The sequence below is a fragment of the Pecten maximus genome, chromosome 1 (genome assembly GCF_902652985.1).
Source record: "Pecten maximus chromosome 1, xPecMax1.1, whole genome shotgun sequence".
Classification (NCBI taxonomy): domain Eukaryota; kingdom Metazoa; phylum Mollusca; class Bivalvia; order Pectinida; family Pectinidae; genus Pecten; species Pecten maximus.
The window spans coordinates 34,048,041-34,063,330 of NC_047015.1; the positions used below are offsets into that span (position 1 = coordinate 34,048,041).

The 15,290-nt window shown below is 34.3% G+C and overlaps 1 protein-coding gene across 1 annotated transcript; it reads right to left on the minus strand.

The window, feature by feature from the left end:
• Nucleotides 1–1,076: 1,076 nt before the first annotated feature.
• On the minus strand, nt 1,077–15,250 carry LOC117331254 (N6-adenosine-methyltransferase non-catalytic subunit-like). The gene is made up of 10 exons (XM_033889857.1): nt 15,036–15,250; nt 10,971–11,056; nt 10,196–10,283; nt 7,453–7,512; nt 6,889–6,976; nt 6,090–6,180; nt 5,294–5,432; nt 3,077–3,169; nt 2,662–2,778; nt 1,077–1,774 (listed from the first exon to the last, which is right to left on the minus strand). Exons 1-10 carry the CDS (start codon nt 15,099–15,101, stop codon nt 1,211–1,213), a joined length of 1,392 nt encoding a protein of 463 aa, XP_033745748.1. The 5' UTR covers nt 15,102–15,250; the 3' UTR covers nt 1,077–1,210.
• Nucleotides 15,251–15,290: the final 40 nt, after the last annotated feature.

Genomic DNA, 15,290 nt, shown 5'->3' on the forward strand with positions numbered 1-15,290 from the left:
GAAAAATATACCATATATACCATACCAAAAAGAAATGCATTATATAAAGTGGCTACAAATACTAGTATTGAAGTGCAAGACAATTGATTTATCAAAATGGCACTAAGAAAGTACAATTTCATTTCATAGCCATGTCTGCAATGTTTGAAAGAAATTTGTTGAAACCTGAGGATGAGGATCTTGAGATGAACATGTAAGTGCAATACTAACAATAGTTGACTCAAAATGTCTCTCAGGAAAACACTTGCATATATTATGGTTATTCCACAAGGTCCTAAAATTCCACATGATTACCAGTACATAGAAGCAAAGAAAAAGCAACAACTGGAATGTTAAACTTCTACTGTCAAAATCCAACGTAGCAGTCTGTCAGCGAATTTGTTTTCATCAGTATAAAAATAGAACATGCACAACTAATCACAAAGGGGAACCTTCATATCAAATTCAACTTTATTTTTTCAACAATTGCTAGACAAGTTCGTCTAACTTATATTTATTACTTTTGTTGTCCTCTATGGAAGCGTGCAAGGGCCTTACTGTTCGTGGAAACAAGAACATGTGGAGAAAACCTACATGTATGAGGATGAGCAGGTGACCTCATACTTATTCACGTCAGATCAGAGGAATCAAACCCAAGCTGCTTAAGTGAAAGACAAATGTTTTACTAATGTGCCATCCAACCACCTATACATACACAGGGAATGTACTTCCTGAGAAATATCAATAAACAACTGCAAATTTCAAATCACAAGACCGCCAGCTGTCAGTGATTTTGTTTCTTTAGTCTGTATGTAAATTGAACACACGAAGTTTAGAACAATGAGAAACCTACATATTGAATTTGAGAATGATCTATGAAATGCTTGCTGTGGAATAGTGATAATTTCATTTGTCAAAGTCCAATATTACCACTTAGCCATTTTTTTGAGCAAAAGAATTCTGTTAGTTTCAATGTCTTAATTAAAAATAAGGGGGGATATTCAGAGACATGAGACAACTCAAAGTGGTCATGACTTTGTGAATACATCTATATCTGTATGGTAGTAAATAAATGAAAAAATAACAAATATTTCATATTAATTATATAATAGTGATTTATTCAAATGATGAGAAGTTTGATTTGTATACGATTAAGAATTTCAACATTTACACCAAACATTATTAACATACAATCATATGACAAATGGTTTGCTCTTGTGGGTATCTTTTTCTATCTGGGACCTCTTGGTTTAAAACCCCTTGAGCGTCCACGACCCCCAAACCCAGACCGAGAAAACTGCCTTCCTGCACTTGAACCACGTCCCATGGGTCCTCCTTTTGCCCCAAGATTAGAGCCCCTGCCACCCTGCCCACCACGACCTTGTGCCCCCCTTTGGTAGCCTCCACGGCCACCTCTGTCTGAGAATTGTTGCTTATTCTTTGGTGTTGGGGATTTTGGTCGAAGTCTTTCAATTTCCTCTGTACACTTCATAACGTGTCCATTTGGCTCCTGTTCGAAAAAATTTGAGTAGACCTCGGGATCAAAGTTACTGCTTGTAATTTCTGACCCTAAGGAGAGCCATCCTGGTCTGATGGTACTATCACGACCAAATAAATGCAGTCTACGTCGTCCGAGACAGAAATGTTCAATGATGTGGAATATTTCTACAGATTTCTCCTTGCTGCCATACTCTTGTTCTTCATCAATGATCAAGTCAATGTCCACATTTGCATGTATGAAATCACCGTCAGTGCTGCGTTTGACAGTTCCCTTGATTCCCATTAGACAGTGTTCCTGACAATACAGCAAAAGCAACATTTTAATAAATTGACCAGCAACCTACTGTAAATTCTGATATGATTAGGTTGAAATAGGATTTTCTATAAGTGACTTTGACCTTAGAATCAAAAGAATACATTCTTATTTACATACTGGTATGTACATTTTGATAATTTTTGTATTATTAACCATTCTTTTGTAAGACTACTTTTTCTGACCTTTAAATACTGACCAATAACGTCTGCAGACTTTGTAGAAAAAATATAAGTATTTATTGTTTACAATCACTTTCATGACAAGGCTTTAAAAGGCTGAACAATTTAAAAACACCACATGTATCGTTATGTAATGAACATTGGGCCTAGCTGAGATAACGTAGCTCTGGACGATGGACAGACAATTTCTGACAGATGGTCTGCCGGAGAGCAGTGTAGGCAGGGTATGAATATTCGTTCTACATTGAGCCATGCATCCTTAAACATTTTCGTAAGGTTTGCTATGCTCGATGCAGAAACAACGTGTTTTGGAGAAGGCTCTCCTCTGGATTACAGATCCATGGTGTGAGTTTATAAACTATATTCAAAGAAGGACATATATTTTCAGAAACTCTGTGTAATATTATATTTGTTTATTAAAGTTGTATAAATCAAAATAATTTCTGCAGTAGATTACCACAGTACAGTACGCTTCCAAGCGAAAGTAGCAATCTTCAGAGACTTGAGAATCGTATTATTCAGTAATTGTTTAACTTGTAACAGTAAGTTTGGTTTAATATTGTTGTAGGATTTTACCCTCTCCGGAGGTCTGTCTGAATGAAAAAGCTCTAACAGCACAATCGTCAAATCAAATCAAAATGATTTTACATTTCATATCAAACTGTGATGGTGCAAATATAAAAATACCTTTGTTCTCTGAAGAATAGAATTTGGTTCCAGGCTTTTACTCTTTGATGGGTTCTTGAGGTTTGTTTTTATCCAACAAATATCCTCACAGCGACGATATCCCCACCTCTTCAGACACTGGAATTTGAAGTATATCCAAAAATTATTCTGTCATACTTGAGTAAACTATGAGTCTCAAGAATGTTTTGTATTTCAATCAAAAGATAACAATGTAGCATACTTTCCATGACTTAATTTTTAAGAACAATCGACCATTGTATAAACATGTACCAATTTATTTACATAGGGGTCAACTTTTACATGCATTTCAAAGTAATAATTTTGGACTAAGAATATATCTGAACAAGATAAAAAGCTTGAAACTGTAACATTCGAGCTGCTTATAATTTACTACAGGCAATTACAAGTAACATACAAGTCTGCCTCGTTCTAGTCCATCAGCATTCCCACACCAAATCCAAACAAAAGACCTCTGTGATGCAACAGCTGGGACGTCTAGTCTCTCAATCTGTAATGATCAACCAATAGGTGATTGTATAGAGTTCAAATATGATTAATGATGATTGTAAAATATCTATACCCTCATATAGTGTTTGATTTATTCAGGGTCATTGTCATTGTCTTCCCAACATACACGATCACAAAAATGCATAAAGAGACCAACAAAAAGAACAAGAGATCCCAGAGGGATCTTGGCGCCCACCATTGAATGTTCTTCATAGGTTCCATGTCAGATTGATCTTTTCTCTACTTTTCTCTTCTTCTAAGTCTTACTAATCTGTGTAAATTCAGAAGAAGCCTCTAGTACTTTTCAAACAAGGAAAATTTAAGATTTAGGCACCAAGGGGAACCTATATATGGAATTTGAGAAAGATTCCTTCAGTACTTTCTGAGAAATAGCGATAACAAACTTCAAAATCCAAGATGGCTGCCTGTCGGCCATGTTGTTTTCCGATTGGTCTCAAAATGCAATATGCATAACTAGGCACCTGGGGGAACCTACATATGAAATTTCAGGAAGATTCCTTCTTTAGTTTCTTAGAAATAGCGATAACAAGTTTCAATTTTCGAAATCCAAGATGGCTGCCTGTCGGCCATGTTGTTTTCCGATTGGTTTCAAAATACAATATGCATAACTAGGCACCAAGGGGAACCTACATATGAAATTCCAGGAAGATCCCTTCAATACTTTCTTAGAAATAGCGATAACAAACTTCAATTGTCGAAATCCAAGATGGCTGCCTGTCGGCCATGTTGTTTTCTGATTGGTCTCAAAATGCAATATGCATAACTAGGCACCAAGGGGAACCTACATATGAAGTTTGAGAAAGATCCCTTAAGTACTTTCTGAGAAATGGCGATAACAAAAATTGTTTATGGATGGACGGAGGGACGGACGGACCAGAAGCAGGGCGATTTGAATAGCCCACCATCTGATGATGGTGGGCTAAAAACTAGGAAAGAGTATATTTCCAAGGATTATTGACCTGTTAACAGCCATTTATTTGTAGAAGCTGGTGGCTACCTCCCTGGACATCATACAGGAGACTACTAACACGATACCAAGAGAAATTTTCCCCAACGAGTCTTGTGTTCTCTGCTTTCTGAGAAACACTGTTTTTAGTAGGGATCAAACCATACACCACAGCTCTTCACTTTATTAGGCATTTGTCTGATAATCAGATCCTATTCAAGAATGTGTTCCATGACCTTTGAACCTTTAACCGTGATCAATGACCACCAGAATGTGATGTTATGATAGAAGTTATGATACTATGGTGTAAATATGAACCAAAAAGATGTTCTTCAAAATATGATGTTGATTTGGAACAGCACTGGTCAGGGATTGGGATGCAATGGGATGGACAGACATGAGTGACGCTATGTGAAACCCACCATAAAATGGCACATGCATAAAATGAAAGATCCAAAAGTGTTTCAATGGGTGTGACATAATTTTTTTTATCACTTTGAGGTTCTGTAGCAGAAGGCAAAAAAAAAGAAAAAAAGAATCCTGATCTGCAGGAGTTTCTACATTATTGTACTCTTGAGGTAGCAGAAGGAACCCGAAGGAAATAGGGCTAGTCAAAACAATTTCAAACTATATGCACCATCCTTTTATCAAACACATACTGTAGTCACTTTCTTTTATATGCCACAAAATGTGGACAAGAGAGCGAATGGAGAATGAAGCTTGAGATACATTTCTGATTTCTTATGTTACTACAGATTATATTGACACATCCTAGCTCCACAGTCCTTATGTACTACACCATTGGGTGTCTGGACTACATTTTTATAAGCAGTTACATGATGTAAACATCACATTTCTTACCTTGTTCCAGCTCCAAACCTGTGGTACACTTCACTTTGGGATATCTGGACTGATATTTCTATAAATAGTTACATAATGTTGAAGTTATATTTCTTACCTCGTCCCAGCTCCAGAACCTGTCGTACACTTCACTTTGGGATATCTGGACTGTGATATTTCTATAAATAGTTACATAATGTTGAAGTTATATTTCTTACCTCGTCCCAGCTCCAGAACCTGTCGTACACTTCACTTTGGGATATCTGGACTGTGATATTTCTATAAATAGTTACATAATGTTGACGTTACACTTCTTACCTCGTCCCAGCTCCAGAACCTGTCGTACACAGCCCCGTTGGATCTCTGGTACTCTTCAAGGGGTGGCTCCACTAGTATCACATCAAACTTACAGCCAAGACTGCTAAGGTCAAAATGATCAAGGTCACACTGCAGGTACCTATACAGCAAAAGATATGTGATGAATATAATTCAGGAACTGAGCCAGCATAAACACAGGTAAGGAATATAATTCAGGTACACGTACCTAGCCAGCATAAAACAAGTGAAATGTATAATTCAGATACCTAGCCAGCATAAGACAGTTGAGAAATATAATTCAGGTATACCTAGCCAGCATAAAAATCACAATATATTTCGGGTACCAAGCCAGCTTAAAACAGGTAAGATAGATAATTCTGGTACCTAGCCAGCATAAAACAGGTAAGATAGATAATTCTGGTACCTAGCCAGCATAAAACAGGCAAGATACATAATTCAGGATATATCTTAACTTTACTCAGTTCTTCAACTGCTCAAAAATCAATTCCAACTGTATATTTTCCCATAGTAATTGCAATGTGTTCAATGATGAAGTTAATCTATTGAACAGTAGCTTATTTTTAAATATAATCACCATGAAACCAACCGTGAGTCTGGAAATCAAGCTGTTCTATGTGTTTATGGGGAAGTTACATACTTATCAGCTGTTGCCTATAATCCAGCTATTTTTAGCAGTCTGTAAACCATCATCTTAAGAGAAAGCTCTTTCTTTTTGGGAATGGTACAATTTTTTTTTTTGAAGTTTGGAATTGCCAGTATTGACCAATTGACTTACATGGGAGGTGTATTTGTTGTAGAGATCAATTCATCCTTCAAGCGAATTAGCTCTCTCAGTTTTGGATATTCCTCGAATCTGTTTGCAAGTCCTGAAAGAGTTAAAATATTGTTCAACTATCATTCTTAGTGTCATATTATGTAGAGAAAAGTTTCATGCTGAAGGAGTATACTAGTTGAATTTTTAAGTCTTCATATCATACTCAAAAGGATCAACATACAATGTAGACTGTTGCATGAACTCTCGACTTTCACAGAAATTTTTTTTCTCTGAAATGAGGTAATTTCTGAAACAGACATACATAAACTGTTCTTAAAGATATCTTTAAATAGTCAAGTTGCTTTATTGACAGGCTAACTATCGACATTCATGCTCTAAATCATACTATTATTTCATTTACTGTAATGCAAAATTTGAAAGTCCTCTAAAATTGTGTATTGAAAAACGTCAGATGAATTCCAAAGGTATTAGCAAAGAGTATTATAATAAGTTTTTGATGATCTAATGAAAAAACACTGAGCACTATGTTTAAAAAAAATAAGGAATCACACATAAATGAACAATATGGTAATACTACCTTTGACTATTTAAAAGAAAATGTGACTATTTACAGATAATTTTTAAGGACAGTTTATGCATGATCCCTCATTTCAGAGAATTTTGTCTCTGTAATGGGGGACTGTCAATGGTTTCTGAGCCTGTCTCGAAAAGCCCAGAGTTCCCAACTTGATTAAAGTAAAATTATTAGCTTGCTACATTTCAAAGAAATATATTGAAATAAAACCAGTTTCCAACTTACCAACATCTCTTATCTTATTCTGTGGTCTTTCCCCAGTGTCCACAAAGTGCTGACAATAGTCATTGTGGGGATTTGCACTTTGTGTGCCCTATAAACCATACACAAGTATTAGCCATACAACATTTTCTAAAAGAAGCATGTAGTTTTTGGCTTGATTGTAAATACTGCCAGCCAGACTCAATGACCTCAACATCTATAATTTTTTGTTAACATTGGTTTTAACTTCATAGAAAACATACCGTTATCAATAATGAAATGTTGTGCTGTCATAAGATCAACATTACAGATAAAAAAAGATCACTGCAACATAATTTTCATTGTTCAGTGACTAATGAAAGTAGATCCAATGCTAGATCCTTTTTATTGTTCAGTAAAAATAGAATTATCTGGCTCACTGCTGCCTGATCATTTGTATTATTATCATAATTTTTTATACCATTCAATCAGGCCATACTGCCTTTGACAGCTGCTTGCTATATATGCTACAAATGCTTAAAATCATATAAAGTTATACTAGAAAATCTGAAGAATAAATTATAATGATTTGCTACATGATGTAATTACCTTCAGGAATGTACTGGAGTCTGTATAAAACTCATCTTCCTCGTCTGGTTCCGCATCATTCTAAAGAACGAAATATTCATATCATTGTTTTAATATCGGAACTTAATTTCATATTTTTAAGACATAATTTCAACCCAATGTGCTAGTTTGCTGGTCTACTAATCAAACTAACAGGAAATTCTTCCCAGCAGTTACCTAGGTGATTGATCAATACACCCACTACACTGTCTATACACAATTAAATCCAATTTGATACAAATACTGATCATCATTTTACAATATGTTAACCGAGATCTGACAGTGGCCGATAAGGGGTCATGTTCAGTTAACCTCAATGCTTACCATAAAACAGGATTTTTTTCAGCCAATAAAAACCTGTCTCTTTAATGCCTGCTTGGCACTTTATGCAAAAGGACAGGGCATTAAACTGTGAAGAAATAATGTTACATTGATTCTTCAATCTGCTCGTGTTTACCTCACCTGGCCAGAAGGGCTGGTGAGCCAAGGCAATGGCACAGCATCCATTGCTTGTCAACATTCCTTTATAATGAATGATAAGTTTGGTCCACATTTGGATTGAACAATTGTTGGGAGAGGCAGCTCAAAAAGTAGCAACTAATTGTAATATAACTTCAATATGAGAGTATTCTGCCATGATTACTAAAATATCCAGGTGACCAATGCAGACCCTTTGGGCCTCTTGTTTGCTACTTTATCTCTTTTCAGGGAAGTTTCTATCATAACAAAGGGAAATCTATAAACTAAACATGCTTTGTCTAATAAATACATTTTTAGGGGCATGAAGGGCTTATGATGAACGTGGCCATCTTAGTTTGGTTGACAATCAGGACACTCAGATATTATTAATACAATAACTACCGACCATGTGTGCCGAGGGGAAACACATTTTGATTGATTGAAAGATCATCCAATTATGACATGCCAATGTCAAATCTTCAAAACACATTGTAAAATGATGATCTGTATTTTAATAGATTGATATTAAAACCTTGCAGGCAAAATATCCTAATGGTGTGGCTAGAGAATGTTAAAATCGTGTTTGGTTGGCAACTGGTTACATGATTCACTGTGTACACAGTGGTGACCGTAATATATACTACGGTCATCAAAGATGGATGCAGGCGAAATCGGCGAGTTTAGTTTTTTTTACCGAATTTGCTAGTTTATGGTAACATTGAAAGTTTCTGAGGAAGATTTTAACATGCTCACATGTCACTTTTTCATGCATTTCAAACCTTATGAAATAGAAACAACGTACATGATAATGATGAGATATTAACGTTCTGTTATTGTTTCAGTTTACAATGGGTAACAATTTGCTAATTTACTATTATTTAAGTGCTAATAGAATATTTTACATGTAGGCGAACGACAGCGACATGAACGCAGGTAAACATTGAAGCTTTTTTATTCATTCATGTTGTTTATATTTCTTTGAATCATTGATCAAATTTCAGTTTCGTGTTTTTTGAATTTTGTATTTTGTGTGTTGTTTATTCATACTTGAAAATTACCATTTGGTTTTGTTGCGTTCATTTGCAGTTAACAAATGATACCTACATCTATTGTATGTGTGACATTTAGTATATATATATGCCCTCTCATTTATGCACATTAGTGAAATTATACTATACATTATAAATATATAGGCTATTAGGCATGTATAATAAAGAAAAGATCACAATGACAACGTTTTACCAGACATTTTAGTTGTAATTTGATTCTATGTGTATAGTGCATATAAATTTAGTCCTGAGTTCCTCTGGCCCTGACACCAGACTAAGACATTCTTACATATCAATGTTTTGCTGTTATCCGAGTTTCCTCTGACCCGAACACCGAACCTCAACAACTGTTAGACATAAGGATATATTTGTGGTGTTAGTCCCAGTCCTGGAGCCTGAACAGGCATCGTTCGTTAGGATACCCAATTCTTTTGTCAGGGTCTTTCTGATACATGTAGCTTACTCATTATGCTTAATAAAACTCATGATGACGTCACTCATACCAATTGGTTACTATTTAATATTGTTTCTTATTATTGTTTTGGAATGTTTATGTTCGATTGTGCAACAGTGAACCAATAACAAATATGTATTATGAAATTACTTACCTTGAACAAATGAGTAAATTATTGATTTTGTTTTCTGTTGTAATTTTAGAGTGTAAACTGTTAACTGAATGAATATACCGCAAGTGTGCATTTCCAGATTTTTTTCAATTATATTAATATGTACTTGTATCGTATCTAATTTGGCATATTATGGTCATCCCTTTCAATTACTACTGTCATCATAGTTCGATATTACAGTCATCTCAGAGATATTTTTTTCAACGCTCCTTACGTTAAAATGGGTTATTGTCAGGAATATATTATATGATATTTCAAAACAGCATATTAAAATCTTTCTACGGCTCACCTCAGAAAATTCAGTAAAAAACCGAAACTCACCGATTTCGCCTGCATCCGTCTTTGATGACCGTAGTATATATTACGGCACCACTGTGTACACAGTGATGATTGATTTAAGAACAAAAATTTATTCCTATGCAAATCATTAAATACAAAATTCAAATGAAGCTTGAGGAAGAAAACTTAGTCATGGTAACAAAATGAAATTAGCGGCTAGCAAGATGCACTAGTAATAAGGAACAAGAATTTTATTGATTCATACAAAATCTGTTGATATTTAATTCAGTGATCTCTGTATCAACTACCTACCTTGGATTTGTCTGTTTGTTCATCTGGCTGTGGTTGTTCTTCTGATAGCTTCATCACTTTCTGGTTCTCTGCACTTTTTTCAGTTTCACTTTTGAAAATTAAAAGGAAGTCACATTGAAGGAAGTTTCGTCTTTAATCTCTATAGTTAGAGGCTTGCACCAGCACCAACTTTATTTATTCTAAAGTAATTTCAAGTGTCACAAACAGGAAAAGGCTCCAGTATACGCGTATGTATATATACTCAATAATTTTTTTGACAAGTTTGTACAATGTAGTTATATACTATTTATCCTGCAATAAGCTCTGGAGGTCAACACCTACCAGGTAATATAAACTATGGCTGAAAGTAGAGTGTCGGCTTATTGCAGGACAAAAAAATGTCATATTAATACCATTTCAACTGAACTCAAACAAGGGTGGACTTTTCGAGAGTGTTATTGTCAGATGAATATGGCAAACAATTTACTTAATAAAACCTTAATAAGCTCATCACTTTACCACACCTGATAATACCTGATAATACCTAAGTTGATGCTACAGATAGTGCTTCATCTCAGCAAGATATATAATAATGCCATGTTTTAATAGAATGGATATAATTAAGTCAATGTCTTCAGATTACCATGGTTATAATTCTGTAAGACAACATCACTCATGATCATTATACCATCCAGGTATAACATCTACCATCATTCTTATTACAATGGATGTCAGTCATTTTCTTATGATGATCATTGATTACTAGGTAATTCATGCTAACAAAAGCATATCAAACCTAGGGATTGTAGCTTTCTTCTCATCTTCAATGTCTTCTTTACTTCTCAAAGCTGTTTTCAGACCATCTGGACTTCCAACTCCAAACTGAAAACAAGAATCATGCAAATGTATATTTTTTACATTGACATGTTTCAGTAAATAGACAATGGACAGTAGCTAAGATGACAAGGCTTTGTATGCACTGAGAGTCATAACTATCAGTCAATAGGTGGCGTCTGAGCTATATGAAGATGCACTCATGCATGCATGCATGTGCTACAGGTATTTAATTCATACCCAGAGAGCCTTGTCACCTAAGCTACTGTTGGATATTGTGGACATGGAAATGAATGTGGTTTTGTGATGATTCTCGCCTGATTTTTTCCAAAAAATTTGATAGTTTGACAAAATACATAAGTACAGGATAACACACATGAAAGTAACAAAATAATTTATCTTTCATGAAACGAGAATACTGCAGCCCTGTGAACACCGACAAAATATGTGATAACTTACAATGAAAATGACATATCTCACTTTTGCCTCATTTCCCCATTATCTTATCCTCTATGAACATCAGTTAATGACTATTTCCGTGTGAAAATGTTTTTATGTATTTGTTTTCACATAAAATTGTTGGCCATTGCATTCAGCAAACCCACTTAAGGTGCTTCAGTACACTTGTGCTGCATGAGATTTGAGGAATATTAAACCAAATGGTTTGTAATCAATGATGAACCCCTTCACAAATAAGTTCAAGAGAGCTTATCTAAACCTTTTTTTTTGTGAAACAATTTAGATATATATATAAATATTATCGTACTACAAATGCATATTAGTGTTCATTTATGTCATGCCAGGCTCATTTTTCTTTCAAATGATCAAAATAGTGTTGTATTGATAATTTTCATGATATAAACGTCTATTTACATGTATATTTCATGTAAAACCATATCAATTATCAACTTTGAGATTTTTCAGTTTTTTTACTAAAAAAAAAAAAGACGACATAGGTAAACACTAATACAATGATATTATTATAGTGTAACAAGACATTTTAGATAAGCTGTCTGAATTCTACATTACACACAAAAAAAGCCGTATAAGTTAACCAGACATGGGCCACACTAAAATACGCCATAGGGAAATATACGCCATAGGTACGCCATAGGAGTTTTTCGCACGCCATAGCAAAATGTAACCGATATATACACAAAATAACTTGTTTTTTTCATTGATATACCTATTTTACAGGTTCTGATAAAGTTTCATTTCAAACAAATGTGTATTTTGTAAGAAAATCGGTCTTATTTGCGTAGTCAGTTTCAAGCACTATACGCCATACGTGTTTATGCACGCCATAGCAAAGTTCAAGGGTTGTTTCTGCAAAATCAAAGAATTTTTCACATTGTATGCGTATTATACATGATTTAGTAAAGATTCATGAAATAAAAATGTGTACTTTGTAAGAAAATCGGTCTTATTTGCGTAGTCAGTTTCAAGCACTTTACACTATACTAGATCCTCTACAGTACGCCATACGTGTTTATGCACGCCATAGCAAAGTTCAAGGGTTGTTTCTGCAAAATCAATGAATGTTTCACATTGTATGTGTATTATACATGATTTAGTAAATATTCGTGAAATAAAAATGTGTATTTTGTAAGAAAATTGATGTTTTTGTCTATCGCAATTTCAGGTCGATTTCAAGGGAAGTAACTCTTGCAAAATGATTAGAAGGACACTATTAATTGGTATATATATATGAAACCAAAGATATATGTTGACATCTCTGAAATGATATATATATTATATATATATATATAAATTATGTAATTTAATACAGAAAATATTCTGAAATTTTCAGAAGATGAAAGATGGAAGCATGGAAGATATTAATCTATATATCTTAAATCATGTTTACTTATATATAATGAGCACTAAAAGATTTCAACTATTATGATTATGTTGCTCATCATTATTTTTCATGTCTTCCCTTTATGAAATTGTGTGTAAGTGAGTGTGAAAGGTGTGCTGTTTAGACTATGTATAATTATTATACCTATCTGCAACCGGTCTATGGAAAAGACTTATATAGGGTAATCCTGTTGTCTGATCCTATTATTTCATATATATAAATATTTAAAATAAAACTTAACAAATGATAATAATATACATAAATAACATTTAAATTTCTAATATAATTATGTTTATTGATTGTATGTATATTGAACATGTATTTGTATATATTTGGAATAATAAAATAATTTTTGAATTGAAATGGAAGCATGTATTGTACAGACATTATTACACTACACCAGAGACATATATATATACATCTGTATATATGTCTCTGACTACACATAATATCATACATGTATTAAAACAACTTCAATTTCAAAAGGAATCACACAATAAAAGTTTTATTTTCAACATTTTATTTTGTGTGTTTTTTTTCTTTTTTTTTTTTTCGTTGAGAGATATTGTCATGGTGATCTTAAGGTAAATAATGATAGCAAATGTGTTTGAGAATAGAATAAATATCAAAAACTCTATTTGTTGGGTAATTCCCAAAATGCAAGTAATATTAAAAAAAACAAACAATAATAATAACTGTCAAAGTTGGTATTTGAATTTAATTTTTCAATCTTGTTCACTTATATGAAATATCATGCTTATTCATACTATTGTTTCTTATGCAGGTTCCTGGCACCGTCAGATTCTTCGGGAAGGGTGGCATGCGTTCTGATTCGATTCCAAGACAACTACTTAGAGACCTGATAGAGTACAACCCTGATGTTGTACTCATCCAACTAGGAGGAAATGACATCTCAGCGACATCATCCACCAACGACATTTTCCAGAGACTTCTGACACTGCAGGTGGACCTACATCATGCTGGAATTCAGGAGGTGTACTTTACAGAGATTGTGCGACGTGGTAACTTTGACAAGTCCCCAGGCCTGACAGCGACGTCTTTTGAGAAACAACGGAAGAAGATAAATCGACTACTGCTGACTAGACTGAGATACATCAAGATTAGAGTTGTTTTACAAATGTTGTATATATTACATTATGATTTGTGTTTTCATAAATAAATAGGCCAGTGTTTCATAGTGAGTCAAATATTGTGTTGTTCATTTTGTAAGTGTAAGAGTTACTTCCCTTGGGATTGACTCGGAAATCGTGATGGACAAAATCATCGTTTTTCATACAAAATACACATTTTTATTTAATGACACTTTTACATATCATGTATAAAACATATACAACGATGAAAAAACATTGATTTTGCAGAAATAACACTTTGATTGTTCTATGGCGTGAATATACACGTATGGCGTATTTTAGTGTAAAGTGCTCTCACCTGGCTGCGCAAACAAGATCGATTTTCTTACAAAGTACACATTTTTTTTAAATGAAACGTCATCAGAACCTGTAAAAGGGACATACCAACGCAAAAAACAATTCATATTGTGAATCTATCGTTTCTATTTTGCTATGGCGTGCGGAAAACCCCTATGGCGTACCTATGGCGTATAATTCCCTATGGCGTATTTTAGTGTGGCCGCCAGACATAGGTAATTAGGGTGTAGCTAACCCGTGTAAACTTATTCCAGGTGTGTACAGACGACCTGCTTACCTGTGCACGTTCGTTATCATTCAGACCAAACGTTCGTCGGCTAGTCAACTTTTCTCCAATTTTCATATAAAACTTTTTGCCAATCTGATTAACACCAGTCATTTTTTCAGATATCAACTAGTTCGCATAAATGTAATACTGTAACATGTTATACTGTACAGTACATTACTCTTTAAGGATTCCGTTATTATATATTTGATGATACTGAATATATTTATTGCTGGCGTAATATGGGGAGTACAAGTGTCATGATGATGATCCACCTTAACAAAACTGCAGTATCTGTCTAGCTTTTGCCAGTCTATTCAAAGACTATTGTTTTTGAAAGTGTGATCTTGTTCAGAATCACAAAATACAGTACAGTACTAGTACAGTATAAGCTATCATGGTTTTGTTATTAGTATGCATCAGGCCTCGTGACAAAACAATTGTATTTCCTACCGCTTGCGCCAAAACCTGCTTTCTTTTCAGAGATCGCTCCTTCAACTGTTTCAGCCGGTCCCCCATGTTGAGATTTTCTGTTAACGCAAAAGATGCCACCCTTTTCAGTCACGATCAAGGCTCTGTGGGATGAATTATTCAGGTTAGGATATTGATACAAAATATCGACGAGCTTGTGCGCAGATTATAAATCCTTATTAGATTTTATTTAACAGACTTAATCAAATTATTCCATTAACCCTAACCATGATCACC